The sequence below is a fragment of the Hypanus sabinus genome, chromosome 17 (genome assembly GCF_030144855.1).
Source record: "Hypanus sabinus isolate sHypSab1 chromosome 17, sHypSab1.hap1, whole genome shotgun sequence".
NCBI lineage: Eukaryota > Metazoa > Chordata > Chondrichthyes > Myliobatiformes > Dasyatidae > Hypanus > Hypanus sabinus.
Window position 1 is genome coordinate 36,038,162 of NC_082722.1, and position 16,023 is coordinate 36,054,184.

The following is a 16,023-nucleotide window of genomic DNA, read 5'->3' on the forward strand; positions in this document are numbered from 1 at the left end:
ACGCTACAACTCACGTCCTCCGAATTATTTTATGTCTTCTTTTGCACGTTGGTTATTTGCCAGTATTTGTTTAAGTACTGTTTTTCATAAATTCTTTTTAAGGAAAAAAAATATTTAAAAAATATTATCAATCCTTCCCCCCTCCCCTTTCTTTCTTTTTTCTTTTTTTCTGTTTTTCATAAATTCTTATGTATTTCTTTACTTTCCTGTAAATGTCCACAAGAAAATAAATCTCAAGGCAAAAATGCACGTTTTTTGATAATAAATTTTGCTTGTACTTTGAAAGGATGAAGTTAAGAGATGTCTCAAGGCCCAGACAAATTGATTTATAATCATTTTCAAGGGTACTTGCCAGATTGCCTTGAGTAGTTCAACTCTGCAAAAGGCATCCTTGATCTTTTTTTTCTCATCACTGAATAAAGTAGTAAATAAGTGAGATATTTGTGATCAAGAGAGCTTAAGTGACTTGGCATAGGGGAACAATACAGCAAACTCCTTTCCACAAGGGGAGGAGATTTGAAAATAAAATTGCTTGTTGACTTCTGCAAGATCATTCTTTACAAACTGGTACACTGACTATGCATTACCACAACAATTTTCATGCTACAGGTTGCAGAATTCAACTTGAAGCACAGGAGACAATCCGAGTAATTTGTATCAGTCGGATTGTCTTCCGTGTTTCCAGCTGAGCGCAATACAGAAATTACTTAATTCACCAGCTAATGTAAATTATAGAGACATTTTTCATTTACAACACTGCAATTTTTCTAAAGAAGCAAAGAACAAATTCTTTTTCTCCTTTCACAGTACATCATGTAAACTGCAGAAAACTAGGAGTAATACCAGTGTAAATGTAACAGTATAATTTCAAAAACTGTAGATACTTAGAAGGATGCTCCTTAAGAATTTATGGTTTGGTAATTACCAGAGGATTAAACATATTAAGTTTTTTCCCCACAATCTTGCTGTTCTTTTTTGAATATACTAAATGAATTCCAGCTAATTTGATAAGAGAGTTCTCCCAGGAACATGGCAGGTGTCATGCATCGATGCAAGTCGAAGTATTGAATAGTATGAGTTATGTGCTGCTTGTCAGAGATGCTACAACCTGCCTTGATGCATTGCAACCTGAATTAGAGACCAAAAGATACTAGTTAATAAAAACTAAACACATCAGAAAATTAAACTCTAATTAAACCCACACCAAATATTTTTTCCTTGAGCATAGATACTCAAACATATGATGCCACCATTTTACCTTGAACATTAACAAACTTCTGAATTTTACTTATTTTATGGATAAATAAACTGACTTTGTGTAGAATACAGAGAAAGCATGATAAACACACAAAGATAAGGGCTGCTGCCACCAAGTCAATACCCATATTCTCCCAACACAGGTCTCCAAATATACTTTCAGCAAATCTTTTAATTCAAAAGCAAAACTGTTTGAATAATATTTTCCTCAACAGGCTTACTGTCCAAAGGACTGCACATTACTAAACTCTGTGAAAGCACAAGACCACCAATAGGAAGACAGAGATAGCTGCTCAGTTTTGTTCACTACCCAATCCAACCTAATTAAACAAATGAGAAATAAAACTTGAGGCCAATTTATTTTTGTTTAAATCTTGAGGTTATTTTTTCCCCTGATTTTCTAAAGCAAACAAGCCCTGTGCACTCTGTAAGTCCAGAACACTAATAAATAAAATATAGCCAACAAGCAACATTCACTACAAATCAAAATGACAACCTCTTAGAAACTAGTTAAATTCTCTTTCAAGACAATACAGCCATCTTTCTACATGGATTGCATCCAATTCCTTTAATACCATGATAGTCTCAATTGTATTCCCTTTAAACTGATGCTTTTCTCTTGCTCTCCCTCTTGGGAGTCTTTCCCCATATCCAGATAGTTCCAAGCTCTGAAGCTAAAAATCACATTATTTTCATTTGCGCGTTCTTCAAGGTTTCATACCCCTTTGCATCCAAGAAGCAAAAAAAACAAGCCACACTACCAGTACCATAAATGCCTTCAATAAAGTTCTTTGTTTTGTAATCCATCCTCACAAAGGTCTCTTAATCCAGAAAGCTGAGCAGTATCTGACAGTAGTAGTACTCCTCTCTGTGTTCAATAGACCCTTGTGATAGAGAAAGAAAATCCTGTTCTATAGGTTTCTAAGGTGCTGAAGATGATAAGTAGAGCTGTTTATGACGGATTTGACATTCCAAGTTCTGAAGCAGAGGTTTCTTCTGCATGATTTCTTTTAACATGGGATTCTCATTGAACATAAACTTCAAATAGGCTTGACAGACCAAGGTCATTAATCAGAATTATCATCACCGGCATGTGCCGTGAAATTTGTTAACTTAGCAGCAGCACAATGCAATACATAACAACATAGAAAGAAAAAAATAAGTAAATCAATTATAGTAAGAATATGTATATTAAATAGCTAGGTTAAAAATAGCACCAAAAGTGAGGTGGAGTTCATGGGTTCAATGTCCATTTAGGAATTGTGTAGCAGAGGGAAAGAAGCTGTTCCTGAATCGCTAAGTGTGTACCTTAGAAGGCTTCTGTACCTCCTTCCTGACAGTAACAGTGTGAAGAGGGCATGTCCTGGGTGGTGGGCATCCTTAATGATGGAAGCCACTCTCTGAAGGCTCCGCTCCTTGAAGATGTCTTGGATACTATGGAGGCTGGCAGCCACACTAGAGCTGACTAACTTAACAACTGTAATGTGCTGTAAGGTTTCACTGCTAATGTAATGGCCTCGCTGTAATGTTTCACTGCTAAGATAACGGTTTCGTTGTAGCAGCAAAGTTTGGGTTATGACTAGAGATAATGGGGGCTTTGGAATGTGCACTAGCCAATGAGCGGGATGTTGTTCTTTCTTGTGGGTCTGAGAGCAGAGAGAAGATGCAATTGGAGAGAGTTGGTAGACCGCTGGACAGAGTGGACTTGGAGTGAGGGTCCAAGGATCGGCTACACTCGGAGGAGGTCGATGGGGAACAAATTAACAGAACCATGAGCTCCAACGTTGCACATTAGACTGTTTCATGAGAATAGGCCCTTTTCTTTTTTTTGTTTCTTTACTAACCATATAGTCAAATTAAGAGTTATAAAGCTCAATCATTTAATTGTATATTGTGTACCGTTTGTTATTTCATGCTACTGATTTGTCACAGGGACACATCGTACAGAATCCACCCAAACAAGATTTCTTAAGTTTGGCTGGGCTGAGGGCTGTCTTCCCCTAGCCGAACTGAGATTTACACAACTTTTTGTAGCTTCTTTCAATCCTGTGCAATAGCCACCCCCCTAGACAGCATTGCAGACTTTCAGAATGCCCTCCATATTACATCTGTAGAAGTCTGAATGTTTTAGGTGAAAAGCTCCTAATGAAATACCGCCACGGTCTTGCCTTCTTTATAGCTGCATCGGTATGTTGGGACCAGGTTAGGTCTTCAGAGATCTTGACACTCAGGAACTTGAAATTGCTCCCTCTCTCTACTTGTGATCCCTCTATGAGGATTGGCTCATGTTCTCTTGTCTTAGCCTTCCTAAAGTCCACAATCAGCTCTTTCATCTTACTGACATTAAGTGCAAGGTTACTGCTGTGACACCACTCAACCAGCTGGTACACCTTGCTCCTGCACACCCTCTCATCTCCATCTGATATTCTACTAACAATGACTGTATCATCTACAAATTTAAAGATGGCATTTGAGCTATACCTAGCCACACGGTCGTGGGTATAGAGGGAGTAGAGCACTGAAGTTCACATCCCTGAAGTGTGCCAGTGTTGATCGTCAGCAAAGAAGAGATATTATCATCAAGCTGCACAGATTATGGTCCTCTGGTTAGGAATGTGAAGATCCAATTGCAGAGGGAGGTAGAGGCCAAAGTTCTGTAGCTTATCGATCAGCTATCGAAATAGCATCTGCCATAGTAGTAGATCTATTGTGGTGATATGTAAACTGCAGTAGTTGATTCTAGCCATGACCAACTTCTCAAAGCATTTCATCACCATATATGTGAGTGCTATAGGGTGTATAGAACAAAGTGAGTGCTATAGACTGGATTGACTAGGCTTATACTCACTAGAATTTAGAAAATTGAGGGGGGATCTTATTGAAAAGTATAAAATTCTAAAGGGATTGGACAGGATAGATGCAGGAAGATTTTTTCCGACGTTGGGGAAGTCCAGAACGAGGGGTCACAGTTTAAGGATAAAGGGGAAGCCTTTTAGGACCGAGATGAGGAAAAACTTCTTCACACAGAGAGTGGTAAATCTGTGGAATTCTCTGCCACAGGAAACAGTTGAGGCCGGTTCATTGGCTATATTTAAGAGGAAGTTAGATATGGCCCTTGTGGCTAAAGGGATCAGGGGGTATGGAGAGAAAGCAGGTACAGGGTTCTGAGTTGGATGATCAGCCATGATCATACTGAATGGCGGTGCAGGCTCGAAGGGCCGAATGGCCTACTCCTGCACCTATTTTCTATGTTTCTATGCTACTGGACAATAGTCATTAAGACAGCTCATACTATTCTTCCAAGGCACAGGTATAATTGTTGCCTTTTCGACCATAGCAGTGAAAGGTTGAAAATGACCACAGTGGTAAGGACCCCCTCAACAAAAGAACACCTGTCTCTGTTCATGGACATTAACATACACACTTGGGATACAGCTTTATACTGTATATGGCGGCATTCAAGATATACAACATTAACAGAATCATCCATTATTCAGGTTACTTCCCCAACTAATTTAATTAAATTAGCAGAGAAGGATTTCTCCATCCCAGGTGTATACTGACTGTTACTACTAATCACTTTGGGAAATAATTACTACATAATTACTCTAGATAATTTAGGATTAAAGGACAGGGACAATGATACAGTAAACACAAACAATGTTGTCATTTTGAATTCTTGCACACCATTGGACTTATATAAAGTTTTGATGTGATTTAAGACAGTAGACATAGCAGAATCAGGGCATTTTGCTCATCAAATCTGCTCTGCCATTCCATCATGGCTGATTTATTATCCCTCACAACGTCATTTTGTTGCCTTCACTCTGTAACCTTTGATGCACAGACTAATCAGGAACCTAACAACCGCAGCTTTAAATATACTCACTGACTTGGCCTCCACAGCTGTCCGTGGCAACAAATTCCGCAGATTTGCTACCCTCAGGCTAAAGGAATTCCTCCTTATCTCTCTTCTAAATGGATGTCCCTCTTCTGTGAGGCTGTGCCCACTGGTCCTAGACTCCCATATTATAGGAAACATCTTCTCCACATCCGTTCTATCTCAGCCTTTCAAGTTTTGATTCTGTACAGTATTTAGCTAAATAGTAAATAATTTCATGGTTTGCTGAGCAGTTAAATAAAATTGTTTAGGGGTCAGGAGTTTCTCCATAGTATAGACCAGAGGCTGCCATGCCAGGAATATAATTAGAGCTTGACACATTTACCCAGGGCTCTACTTTAGAGACTTTCATGCCAACTCTGTGAGAGAATGTTAATACCAGAGCATTAAAAGAAAATATTACAACAGGAAGCAAGGTAGGAGAGAAGTTCAGAGAACAAGTTCCAGATCTTTAGATCCAGGCAACATATTGCAAAGCAACCAATGGTGAGGTTGAGAGGTAGACCACACAGCCAAGCAGCTAGGGGAGTGTAAGTATGGGACTTTAAAACCTCAAATCAAACTTTTAACTCTTTCTCTTGATGGACATTAAAAATAATACAAGACTTCAGGATGCAGAGAATGGCAAACATATTAAAAGTACCTGAACAGTTAAAAATGAGCTAAGCAAAACTTACAGCTTAAAACCAAAGTACTTCTATTTTAGCCAAAGGGTCAAATACTCTCACCTCATGACAAATATGATTAAGCAAACATTTCAGCAACTGGGAACTGGTTTCCAAGTCACAAACTTTCAGAACTGACATCAGATTAGAAAAATACTCTTGACATTTGTTGGAAGCACTTGAACAACTTACGTATTTTTTTTCTAATCTGTATTTTTCATTTTCACTGGATAACCACCAATATGCTTACCACTCTACAACTGATGCCATAGCACACCTGACACACCTAGAAAACAAGGACACTTGTGTCAGAATGCTGCCTCCGGATTTCAGTTTAGTATTCAGCACTATTGGTGAACAAACTCCTGCTCCTTGGTCTACAAAAACACCTGGGCTTCCTAACCAACTGACCTTACACTACACAGCTAAACACCTGAGGATTCACATTGACAAGTTCGCTGATGATGCGATAGTGGTGGGGCTCATCACCAACAACAATGAGAAGGCCCCACACAGAGAGGAGGTGGAAGAGCTCGAGGCCTGGTGCCTGGCAAATAACCTCTTCCTCAATGTCACCAAGTCAAAGACTGTTTAAATAATCTTGGATTTCTTGGTATGAAGCTATAAATATTAGATTCTAACAAACACTACCATAATCTGACCACACTGAGCAGGAGTTATCGTGATCTTCTGGTGATCCATCTGGATCAAACCTCATCTCCATTTACATCATTAGTGAAGAAGTAAAAGCCTGAGTCAGACAATATTATTGACATGAAGCAGAGAGACCAAGCATTAACATTTTTATAGGTATTTAAGTCTAATTAAGTTATTACCAGTCTAATTAATTTATTTTATTGCTGTCTCTTAAGTTGATCGGGACATGTAAGGTGTTGTTAAATGGCATTGCTCATGTCTCTCAATCAGTGCTCTCAGTACTCTGATTTATTTTGAAGTTTAGAGTGGTCTTCCATCACATACGTACCTACACAAAAATAGCTGGTACGTTTATTTCTGTGTTATACTCCTGTGAAGGTAATGACGGTACAGGTTGTGGAACAGTAGTGAAGAGAGCAGTGGATGAAAGACCGAAGGGGACAGTGTGGAAGAGTGGTACTGAATATTCCAACCTCTGCATGTCTTGGTAGTTGATTATTGGATGCCATCTGACAGCATGATATATACTTAAGAGTGTGTGTGCTTGTGTGCGTGCATGCATGCACACGTGCCCATGTTTTACATCAGTAAATTGGTAGGAAAAGTTCAACTGAGAAACATTATGTTAATAATTGTAATTATCCTTTTATAAACACGCACATACGTATATGCATGCACACACACACAGTATTAATATGATGGTAAATTTCATTCTGCACATCAATATTCTAGCTCTTTAGATTAAATAACAGGAGAGTGTCACCCAGCTGCTTCTCTCTACACTGAAACTAAAACCCATTCATTTACCTGGCTGGCAGAATTATAAACTTGGGCCATAGCCAGAAGCTTTATAAGGAGTCATAGAACAATACAGCACTGAAATAGGCCCTTTGGCCCATTTAGTCCATACTGAACCATTAATCTGCCTAGTCCCATTGATCTGCACCTGGACCATAGGCTTTCCATCCATGTACTTATCCTATGAAATCAAACCTACATCCACCACTTTTACTGGCAACTTGTCCACAATCCCACAACCCTCTGAGAGAAGTAATGCCCCCTTAAACATTTCATCTTTCACCCTTAACCCTAGTTCCAATCCCCCCACCCCAATATCAGTGGAAAAAGCCTGCTATAATTTTGTATACCTCGATCAAATCTCCCCTCATTCTATCTAACCTTTCTCTATAACTCAGGTCCTCCAATCCCAGCAACATCCTTGTAAATTTTCTCTGCACTCTTTCAATCTTATTGATATCCTTCATGAACAACTTTGTCAAATACCTTCAGCTGTTTAGCTTCCTTGAATTAAACGACTAAATAGTATGTTCCAGTGGATTCTGGTGCATCAGTATTCGAGTTAAATGCTGTTGCTTAAAGGCTGTCAAACAGTTTGTGATTTGATTAGAATTCAACCACTACCACTTATGTAACTTATTTGATAGGAAACTCTGGACATTGAGCAGGGTTAAATTGACACATATTATCAAACAAGTTTTAAACAGTGCCATATGATTTTGTACTAGTAAAATTGCCGATCAGTTTAGCTTTGAGGTGCCAAGAACCACCGTGACATTGTCATGTCTTGCCAATCACAATAGATATCTTCATTCCAGCTGGGTTACATGTGCAGTACAGTTCAAGGGTAGCACATATTCAGCAGTTTTGTTTGTTCATGTGCCTCCATCATCAATTTCCTCTCGTGCTTCATAAGGCAACAATTCCCTGCTGGGCCTTTTCCTGGCAATCTGTCATCAAAGCTGAGCCCGACATGGTCACATCTATCTTCCAGCAGGTGGTGCTCCACTGTGATCTGTGCACAGGTTTCAGCCATTGTTCCTTTCCATACATCTGGCCACCAAAGAACAAAACCTCTATAATACAGTCAATTACTATTACAATCAACTTTTGCTTATCTGAGAAGCTTTTAAGGGCACATTATTATTAAAAGTAATGGGGTGTGTGTGTGTGTATGTGTGAGAAAGAGAGAGAGAGAGAGAGAGAGAGAGAGAGAGAGAGAGAGAGAATGAGAGAATTAGAGAGAGAGAGAATGAGAGACAGAGGATGAGAGATTGTATGTATGAACTTTGACTGCTTTTTGTCCCAACAAAGGAATTTTTATTTTCTTCTCACGCAACATTACAACAGTATCCTATACTTAACCAGAAAGCTCCCATTAGAAATATTACTCAACAGTTGCAACTTCCCCTTCTTCCCCCACGATGCTTTTTCTTAAATAAGTGAACATTTTTTTTAATATCAGCAGACTGCTGGAATCTCAAACTTGCTGAGACATGCTTCTGTTTATCGACTGCATAGTTTGTTCTTGTACTCATGTGTGAAGGATGACAGTACCGCCTAGCAACCCCTAATTTAATCCAAGACAAATCTCGAAGACAATTTACAATGATCAATTAACCTACTAACCGGTAAAACTTTAGACTGTGGGAGGAAACCGGAGCATGCGGTCACAGGGAGAATGTACAAACTCCCTAAAGACAGCAGCTGGAATTAAACCTGGGTTGCTGATACTGCAAAGCATTGTGCTAACCATTACACTACTGTGCTGTAGATAATATGAAGAATAAAGTAACTGAAATTTTGGTTAATATGTGTGCACCAAAAAAAAAACACACGTACTTGTTATTTTACTGTTTAGAAAGGTCAAACATGACCTGAGATGAAAGTAGAAAAAATAACAGTATGGAGACAGATCCTTCCAAACTAACATGAAAACACATTGCTGACAAAAAGTAGGTGGAGTTTCTCTTCTATACAGATAAAGTTCCAAATAAATTTAAATGATGACTTCAAAATTTGTGTACATGGGCAGAACCACAATTATCTGGAATCCATTCACATTTATTGATAGGTTAAATATTAAAAGTGGTGTCAATTTGCAATGTTGAGCTACAAATGTGTACTGGAGCCTTATGGATCAGCAGCCAGAGTTCTGGACCAGTGATGTGGATATGCAAGTTTGAATCCCACTATAGCAGCTGGGGTCTTTTAAAGTAATTCACTAATGCGCAAATTTAAAAAATAACTCAGAAATGGTAGCAACAAAACCACTGGATTATCACTAAAAAAAAATGTCTTTCTGGTTCATTGAGGACTGCAGAGAAGGAAACTGATAGTCCTTATCCGGTTGGCTGAAACATGATTCCTGGATTAAATGTGGAGAGAATCTTAATAGGACGAATGATAAATGCTACTGTCAGCAGCCTTGGCATGCATTGAGTTAAACGTACCAAAAACTATAGGTGGAAAATTTCTTCTGTTATCCAAGCCAAAGCTGAGAATTAATTAGTTCAAATTTAATGTTCTGAACTTGGTTCCAATAATTTTTCCAAACCGTGGTGCCCTACTTCCATTGTGTAAATTGTAGATCCCAAAATATCATTTTCTGCAAAAGCTGTACCCATTATTTTGGAAGGTCTGAACACTTTCTACTAGCACACTGGTCTCCTGCTTGGCTGATTTATACAAATTAACACAATAGGAAGTAACTCTGTTATATAGTTTAGTCTTCCGGTAAGGTGATTGCAGTGGCTTCTATAGGTGTATTGGCTTTTTAAAAATGTATTATTTTTATATTTACAATCACAAGACCCTGTTGGACATTAAGGACTTAAAAGTACTGCAAATCTACCTCATCACCCAGTTGCTTGCTGGCAGAGAAAGTGAAGGAGCTGGACTTGGTGCAGACTGTGATGCTGCATGCAACAGGGAAGTGGCGTGCGAAGGAGGTGCGTCTTAGTAGCTTTTTTTTATGATCGTAATACCCTTGGTGGTTGGGATGCTGCAAGTCACTTTTTTTTAATATTATTTCTGTTTTTACACTATTTTTAATTGATATTTTTAATATATACATTTCCTGCAATTGATTTAGTCATTTATTTCTATACTATCATGTATTGCATTGTCCTGCTGCCGTTAAGTTAATAAATTTCACCGCATATGCTGGTGATAGTAAACCTGATTCTGAAGTCTAATTCATTGGTTTATGGGCGGACAGCGGGGAAGCTGCATGGCCTTGGTTGTAGTGAGGACTAGGCCTCAGCATGGTGTCGCCACACAGTGGGAAAGCATCAGAGTCAGGCGCTTCACCAGTGCCGGAGGGGGTATGGCACGTGTCCATGTTGAACTTGGTGCTGCCCCCTGTGTTCACTCAGCAGAAGACAAGCTGTACTGTGATCAACTGCAGACTGCTGCAACATTCATGGACTCAGGGACGGACAGTCAGTCAGTGCGTGAGTGCATGTGTGTGTGCGTGTGTTATGTATGCCTGTTAGTATTGTCTTTTGCACCTTGGCCTGGAGTTATGCTGTTTTGTTTGGCTGTATTCATCGGTTTTCAATTATGGTTGAATGACAATCAAACTTGAACTGTCTCGCCTGCAACTTGGCCACAATTTTTAAAGCTCATCCCACAATTTAAATCAGGCCTTACCTATATGTCAACCACATGCTAGTGAGAAAATTATGCCAGAAGAACCAATCTGGAAATTGCTTCTTTGCAGAAAACTAGATGCAATATAATCATGACATACAGAATGAATGTGAAGCACCTCTGCAAGACCATAAGCTGCAATCTGCAAGTACAGCTCCTAAACAATCACTGACTGACCACCAATTTTAAGAAACATCAAAGTACTCCCAGTTTTCATTCATGGTTTATAAGATTGGAAATTCATTATTTCAGGTTTTCAATGCCTTAATTAATTGTTCTCCAGAATAAACCAGAAGTTCATAGTTCTTCAAAAATAACATTAAGTATATCACAATTGTAGCACACTAACCTTCATTTAATTGAACACCCCAATAACGAAAATGTACCATTTCTGAATGTGGAGATTGTATTACAACAACAAAACTCCCCACTTATTTTACATTTCCACACCTACAAATAGTCATATTTAAGCACTATTTAGGCAAATCGAAAAACATCCTCAAGCAAAAAGATAACCCGGGAATTACAAGGAACCTCAAGTTGCTAGCCAATGTGCCAGAGTTAGCTTTGCTAAAACATCTTGCCCTTAACCTTCCTGTGAGTTCCTGATGTTGCTACATTTGTGAATTAATTGCCCATTACACAAGCCATGGAAAGTCAGGTCTATTTATAGTACAAGTACCCTTTAAACAAGGTGATAATTGTTAATAGGTACCAAATAGGCTTTCGCCCAAAAAGTGGGAACTGTATATTGTAATTTTTTGTTTCAGATTTTCAATTTTTCCACAATTTAAGGTGATTTTTTTCTATTCCCTCTTTTACCTTAGCATTTTTGTACCTCGCGTTTCTCCGTCTGTTTTTAACTTGCCACCGATTTCATCTGCTCTCTTTCACATTCTTTTCACCTCCTGTGTTTGTTTCTCAGTCCATTAATCTCATTGGTTAAGGTGATATATATTTTCCCACTACTCCCCAGAGGGCCCAATGCCTTTGTTGCTATCAACCAATTCACATTTCCAGTAATTTTGGGGACAAAACTCTTAAAACCTAACCATGCAAAAACCAATTGATGTCTTAAAGTAATGAAGTAGGATAAACTCCACTCCAGCAACACTTGTACTTTTATTCCTAAAAACATATTTTTAAAGTTGCTCTTTATTAACATTTCAAATGTAACACAATTATAACCTCAGCTGAAAGTAGTTGCAAAATCTAGCGCAAAGTCAGAAGTTCAAGTACAAACCTGCAGCTGTACAGGTCCTTCTGCCGGCCGATGCTGGCTGGTTATCGATGGATGCCAGTGTTGAGAAGGGATGTGACTGGCGGCAGATGTTTCTTGATGCATTTGATGCTGGATAACCATGTCCTGTTGCATGTTTAGATGTTGCTGGACCTGTTGGGGAACGGTTGGCCTTGGAACAGGAGGTGAATCTCTCTGGTGCAGACCGGAGTTCCCAAAAGACGTCAACAACTGGTCCTGAAAAACATCCTCAGTATCCATCCTAGTCAAGGGATGCGACTGACACTGTGGAAGTGGATTTCCCTGTAACGGTGAAATGCCCGTTGGTTTCCTTTGAGTTGATGCATTAGAAATTCTCATTTTAGACACTGAGCTGGTTGTTATTGGCACATCAGTTTGAACAGAGGACATACTTGAAGGACTGAAATTTCCCTGAGTGTTTACAGAATGCATAGGCGATAAAATCTTTTGTTTAGCAGGACTGTTGGGACTGAGTATATGATGTACTGGTTCTTGGTTGGTCCCTGCTGGCACTGTGGCACTCCCTGGGAAGCACGTCATGCCCTGCGATGGTTGATGAGTTGAAAGTATTGTAGTAGATGGCAAGTTGTTGCCATTAGCCAGGTTGTTATTAGGATAGGAATACTGAGGGGTAAACTGGCTTGAGTTGTTGACAGAACAAGTAGTCATTTCTCGTGAAGAGCTTGAGTAGCTGACGTTGTGATGTACACCACCATGGCTGGCACTACCGGTGAATCGAATAGGATGTACGGGATTCACAGTGGCGGCCGGCTGGCTGAACTGCTGCACTGCGGCAGGGTGCTGAGTGGATGAGCTAACTGTAGTAGTTGGTTGGCCAATGCGAGTCATGTGAGATGAAGGCGACCCATGGACCCCCATGAACTGATTGCCTTGATTTAGAGTTTTCTGTCCTGTAGTGAAATGGTTAAGAGTCTGCTGGGGCTGCATTGACTCAGCTTGCTGCTGTTGTTGGTTCGACTGAGGCAAAGCAAAATCATGGTGCGTTAAAAACGGCGTCATCTGCTGCATGGACTGTGAATGTCCTTGCAAGGTATGGAATGGCGATCCATTTTGATTTGAAATAGGGCTTTGGTGACCCCACATTGGACTTCCATCGACAAACGACTGTGCACTATTCTCACTATGGGCAGAAGGAAAGAGCCCATTTGTCTGATTTTGATGATCGGGCGAACAATGATATTGGGAATGTGGAGACAATACACTAGTCTCATTACCGCTACCCACTAGATTAAATGGCTGGTTCACGTGATGAAGTTTCAATGAATCAAATGTCTGTAATTGTTCGAAGTTAACTTTGTCTGGTGTCTGTGTCTCTGGTACATGATGCAATGGCTCAACTTGCAAAGGTTCAAAATCTGCACTTAGGTTTAGTTCATCAACCAACGAAACTGGTCCAGGTTGTGAAAATCCATCGTCTGTCAATCCGTCCAGTCCTCCACCAAACAAATTGGCATCATCCAAGAAGTCCATGATGGGGTCAGTCATCTTGTTGCATTTACTGCTCAGCAGTATTCAACACTTTGTTCCAAACGTGCTCACTGCAGCGGGTACTGAGACTTAAACTGTTCAACAACTAATCCATTCCATGTCACTTTCTATCCACTTAAGTCAAGCAGACATCTCTGTAATGCAACACACAGAAAGTTCCTTAAAAGTAAAGAAAATATAAATTAAATAATGCATTTACTTATTTTATATTGCATGAGAACATAGGCAATATCACACACAAAATACTCTCTATCAGCTTAACTAACATGGCGTGGAAGAAAGGATAAGTCAATGCAGTCTTCATGACCCAAAACAGGTAGGTGAGTTCACATACTACAGTCCCATTTCAATGCATCCATTCCCATCCCACACAGTCAAGAACCTGTACAGGCCAGCAGAGGTGTACTCACAAACATAAAATACTGGATATCTAAAATAGAAACAGAAAAAACTGGAATTACTTAGCAGTCTAGGCTACGTCAGGGCAGTGAGTTAATATTTAGGGCAATCTGTTTCTCCACAGATGATGTCAGACCAGAGTTTTACTACATTTTCTTTTTATGCACTTGCTGACTTATAAGGTACAAGATTTGCCCATATATATTAGGATAACACAGGGTAATAGTATTCAAAGTTTGCAACAGATCTATACAATCATTCCCTTGACCTGAAATCAAGACAACACAAATACTTAAATGCAGTGTAACTTAATGATATGGGTGAGTGCAAATTATGTAAGAGATAACATTTGTAAAATCTTTAAAATAAATCTAACTTGCCCACATAAATGTTATTTTTAAATGAAACAAAATCACTGTGGATGCACAACAGAAAAATAGGTTACCACTCTGGACATCAATCCCAGCTTTAAAAAATCCAAACTCTAACATTAGTATGCATTCTTTACGAGTAGTCAAATAAGGTTGTCCGCATTTCAAATTCTTTTTTGTTATTTGCTCTGCATTTGTACAAAGTGTACATTGAGTCAGTGGAAACTTGACACTGGGAGATCTGGCAAAAGTACCATCCATGGCAGACAGATCCACTGTTGTTGTCTTTCAATGTCTGCAGATTTACAAGCACTAATGATTGAAACCCACCGTGATAATGAAGGAAGGCACCATGCTTCTTCCTGAAAGACAGTGTAGCTTTAAGAGCACTCTTCATCATCCAGTTGTCTAACCAGTAACTCAATATAAATTTTCCTTCAATGTTTGCACCACAGGAAATAAATAACTATTGAGACAGCCTAAATTGCTTGGTGTGAGAGATGTAATAGCAAAGGGATCTAAGAGCATCAAACATGCTGGGAGGTGGGAAGGTGGGAAGGTGGGAAAGTTATTTATGACTTAAGTGTCAGTAATAAAACAGACAATTTTTTTGGGGAGGGGGAGTGTCTGAAATTGGAAAACAACAGGTGAAAATAAAACTCAAGGAATTTTTTCCCTGAGGATCACCATGCTCCAGTGTTAAAATAAATGATGGACTCGATTCTCTCAACCAAAATGAACACATGGGGAGAAGTGCACTCAAATCTGAACTTACTTTCCAGTTCCCAGAATTGCTGAAAATAGGCACTTCATCCACAGAAAGTACAATCTATTTTTCATACAGCTGGATATTTGAGCATATTGCATGCTGGCTCACTTAATATGCTGAACTTCTCTGGCCTAAAACCTGATCCCTTTGAACCCAGTCCTCCCCAGTGCAACAAGACCACATCATCTTTCAAGAGTGGTTCTCATTGTTAATGTTAGTACCTTGCATATCTCAGTACACAGATGCTGTCACATTTTATGCTTAAAAAAAAAAGCACAAACACTTTTGTAAACAAGATAGATACAAAAAGGGCAAAAAAGTGCTATTTGGAACTTCTCTAGGCTACTTTGACTATATTTTTCTCAGTACCCAGACATGATCTTCCTGAAAAGCCTAAACATTACCTGACAATCTGTCTGATTTGCCGATGTGTACACGGGCAGTAGAGGGGAACTGCTTTGTCAGAGCAGCTTGAATAAAATATAAATTTGTGCTGTATAAACGGTGCTTGTATAGATGTAACATGTAACTAAGGCTTAAATTGGGAACAGTTAAGGTTAAAATGTTAATATTATTTAATATTAAAACCGAAACTTTAATATTAAATAATATTAACTTTGCTGTCTCCGAGACAATTCCACGTGGCTGTGAGCAAAAGGCCAGGAGACCCATGATCGACTCCAACTCCTGGCAATCAAAGCGCCGAGGAAGAGTGAAATCATCGAGGCGGGTGTGGAGGGCGAGTGTTCAGCACCATTTACAGGCCTCTTGCTTGCTGCTGC

At 39.3% G+C, this 16,023-nt stretch overlaps 1 protein-coding gene across 9 annotated transcripts in view; it reads right to left on the minus strand.

The window, feature by feature from the left end:
- The window catches only part of chd9 (chromodomain helicase DNA binding protein 9), a 269,727-nt gene that overhangs the window by 181,192 nt on the left and 72,512 nt on the right, over positions 1–16,023 (minus strand). For 7 of the 9 annotated variants that reach the window (XM_059992850.1, XM_059992857.1, XM_059992852.1 and 4 more), the window contains one exon: positions 12,176–13,861. In XM_059992850.1, the coding sequence (XP_059848833.1) occupies positions 12,176–13,699 (1,524 nt within the window). In that variant the 5' untranslated portion in view covers positions 13,700–13,861. The remainder of the gene's footprint in view (positions 1–12,175; positions 13,862–16,023) is intronic. The other 2 variants (XM_059992849.1, XM_059992848.1) reach the window with 1 other exon arrangement.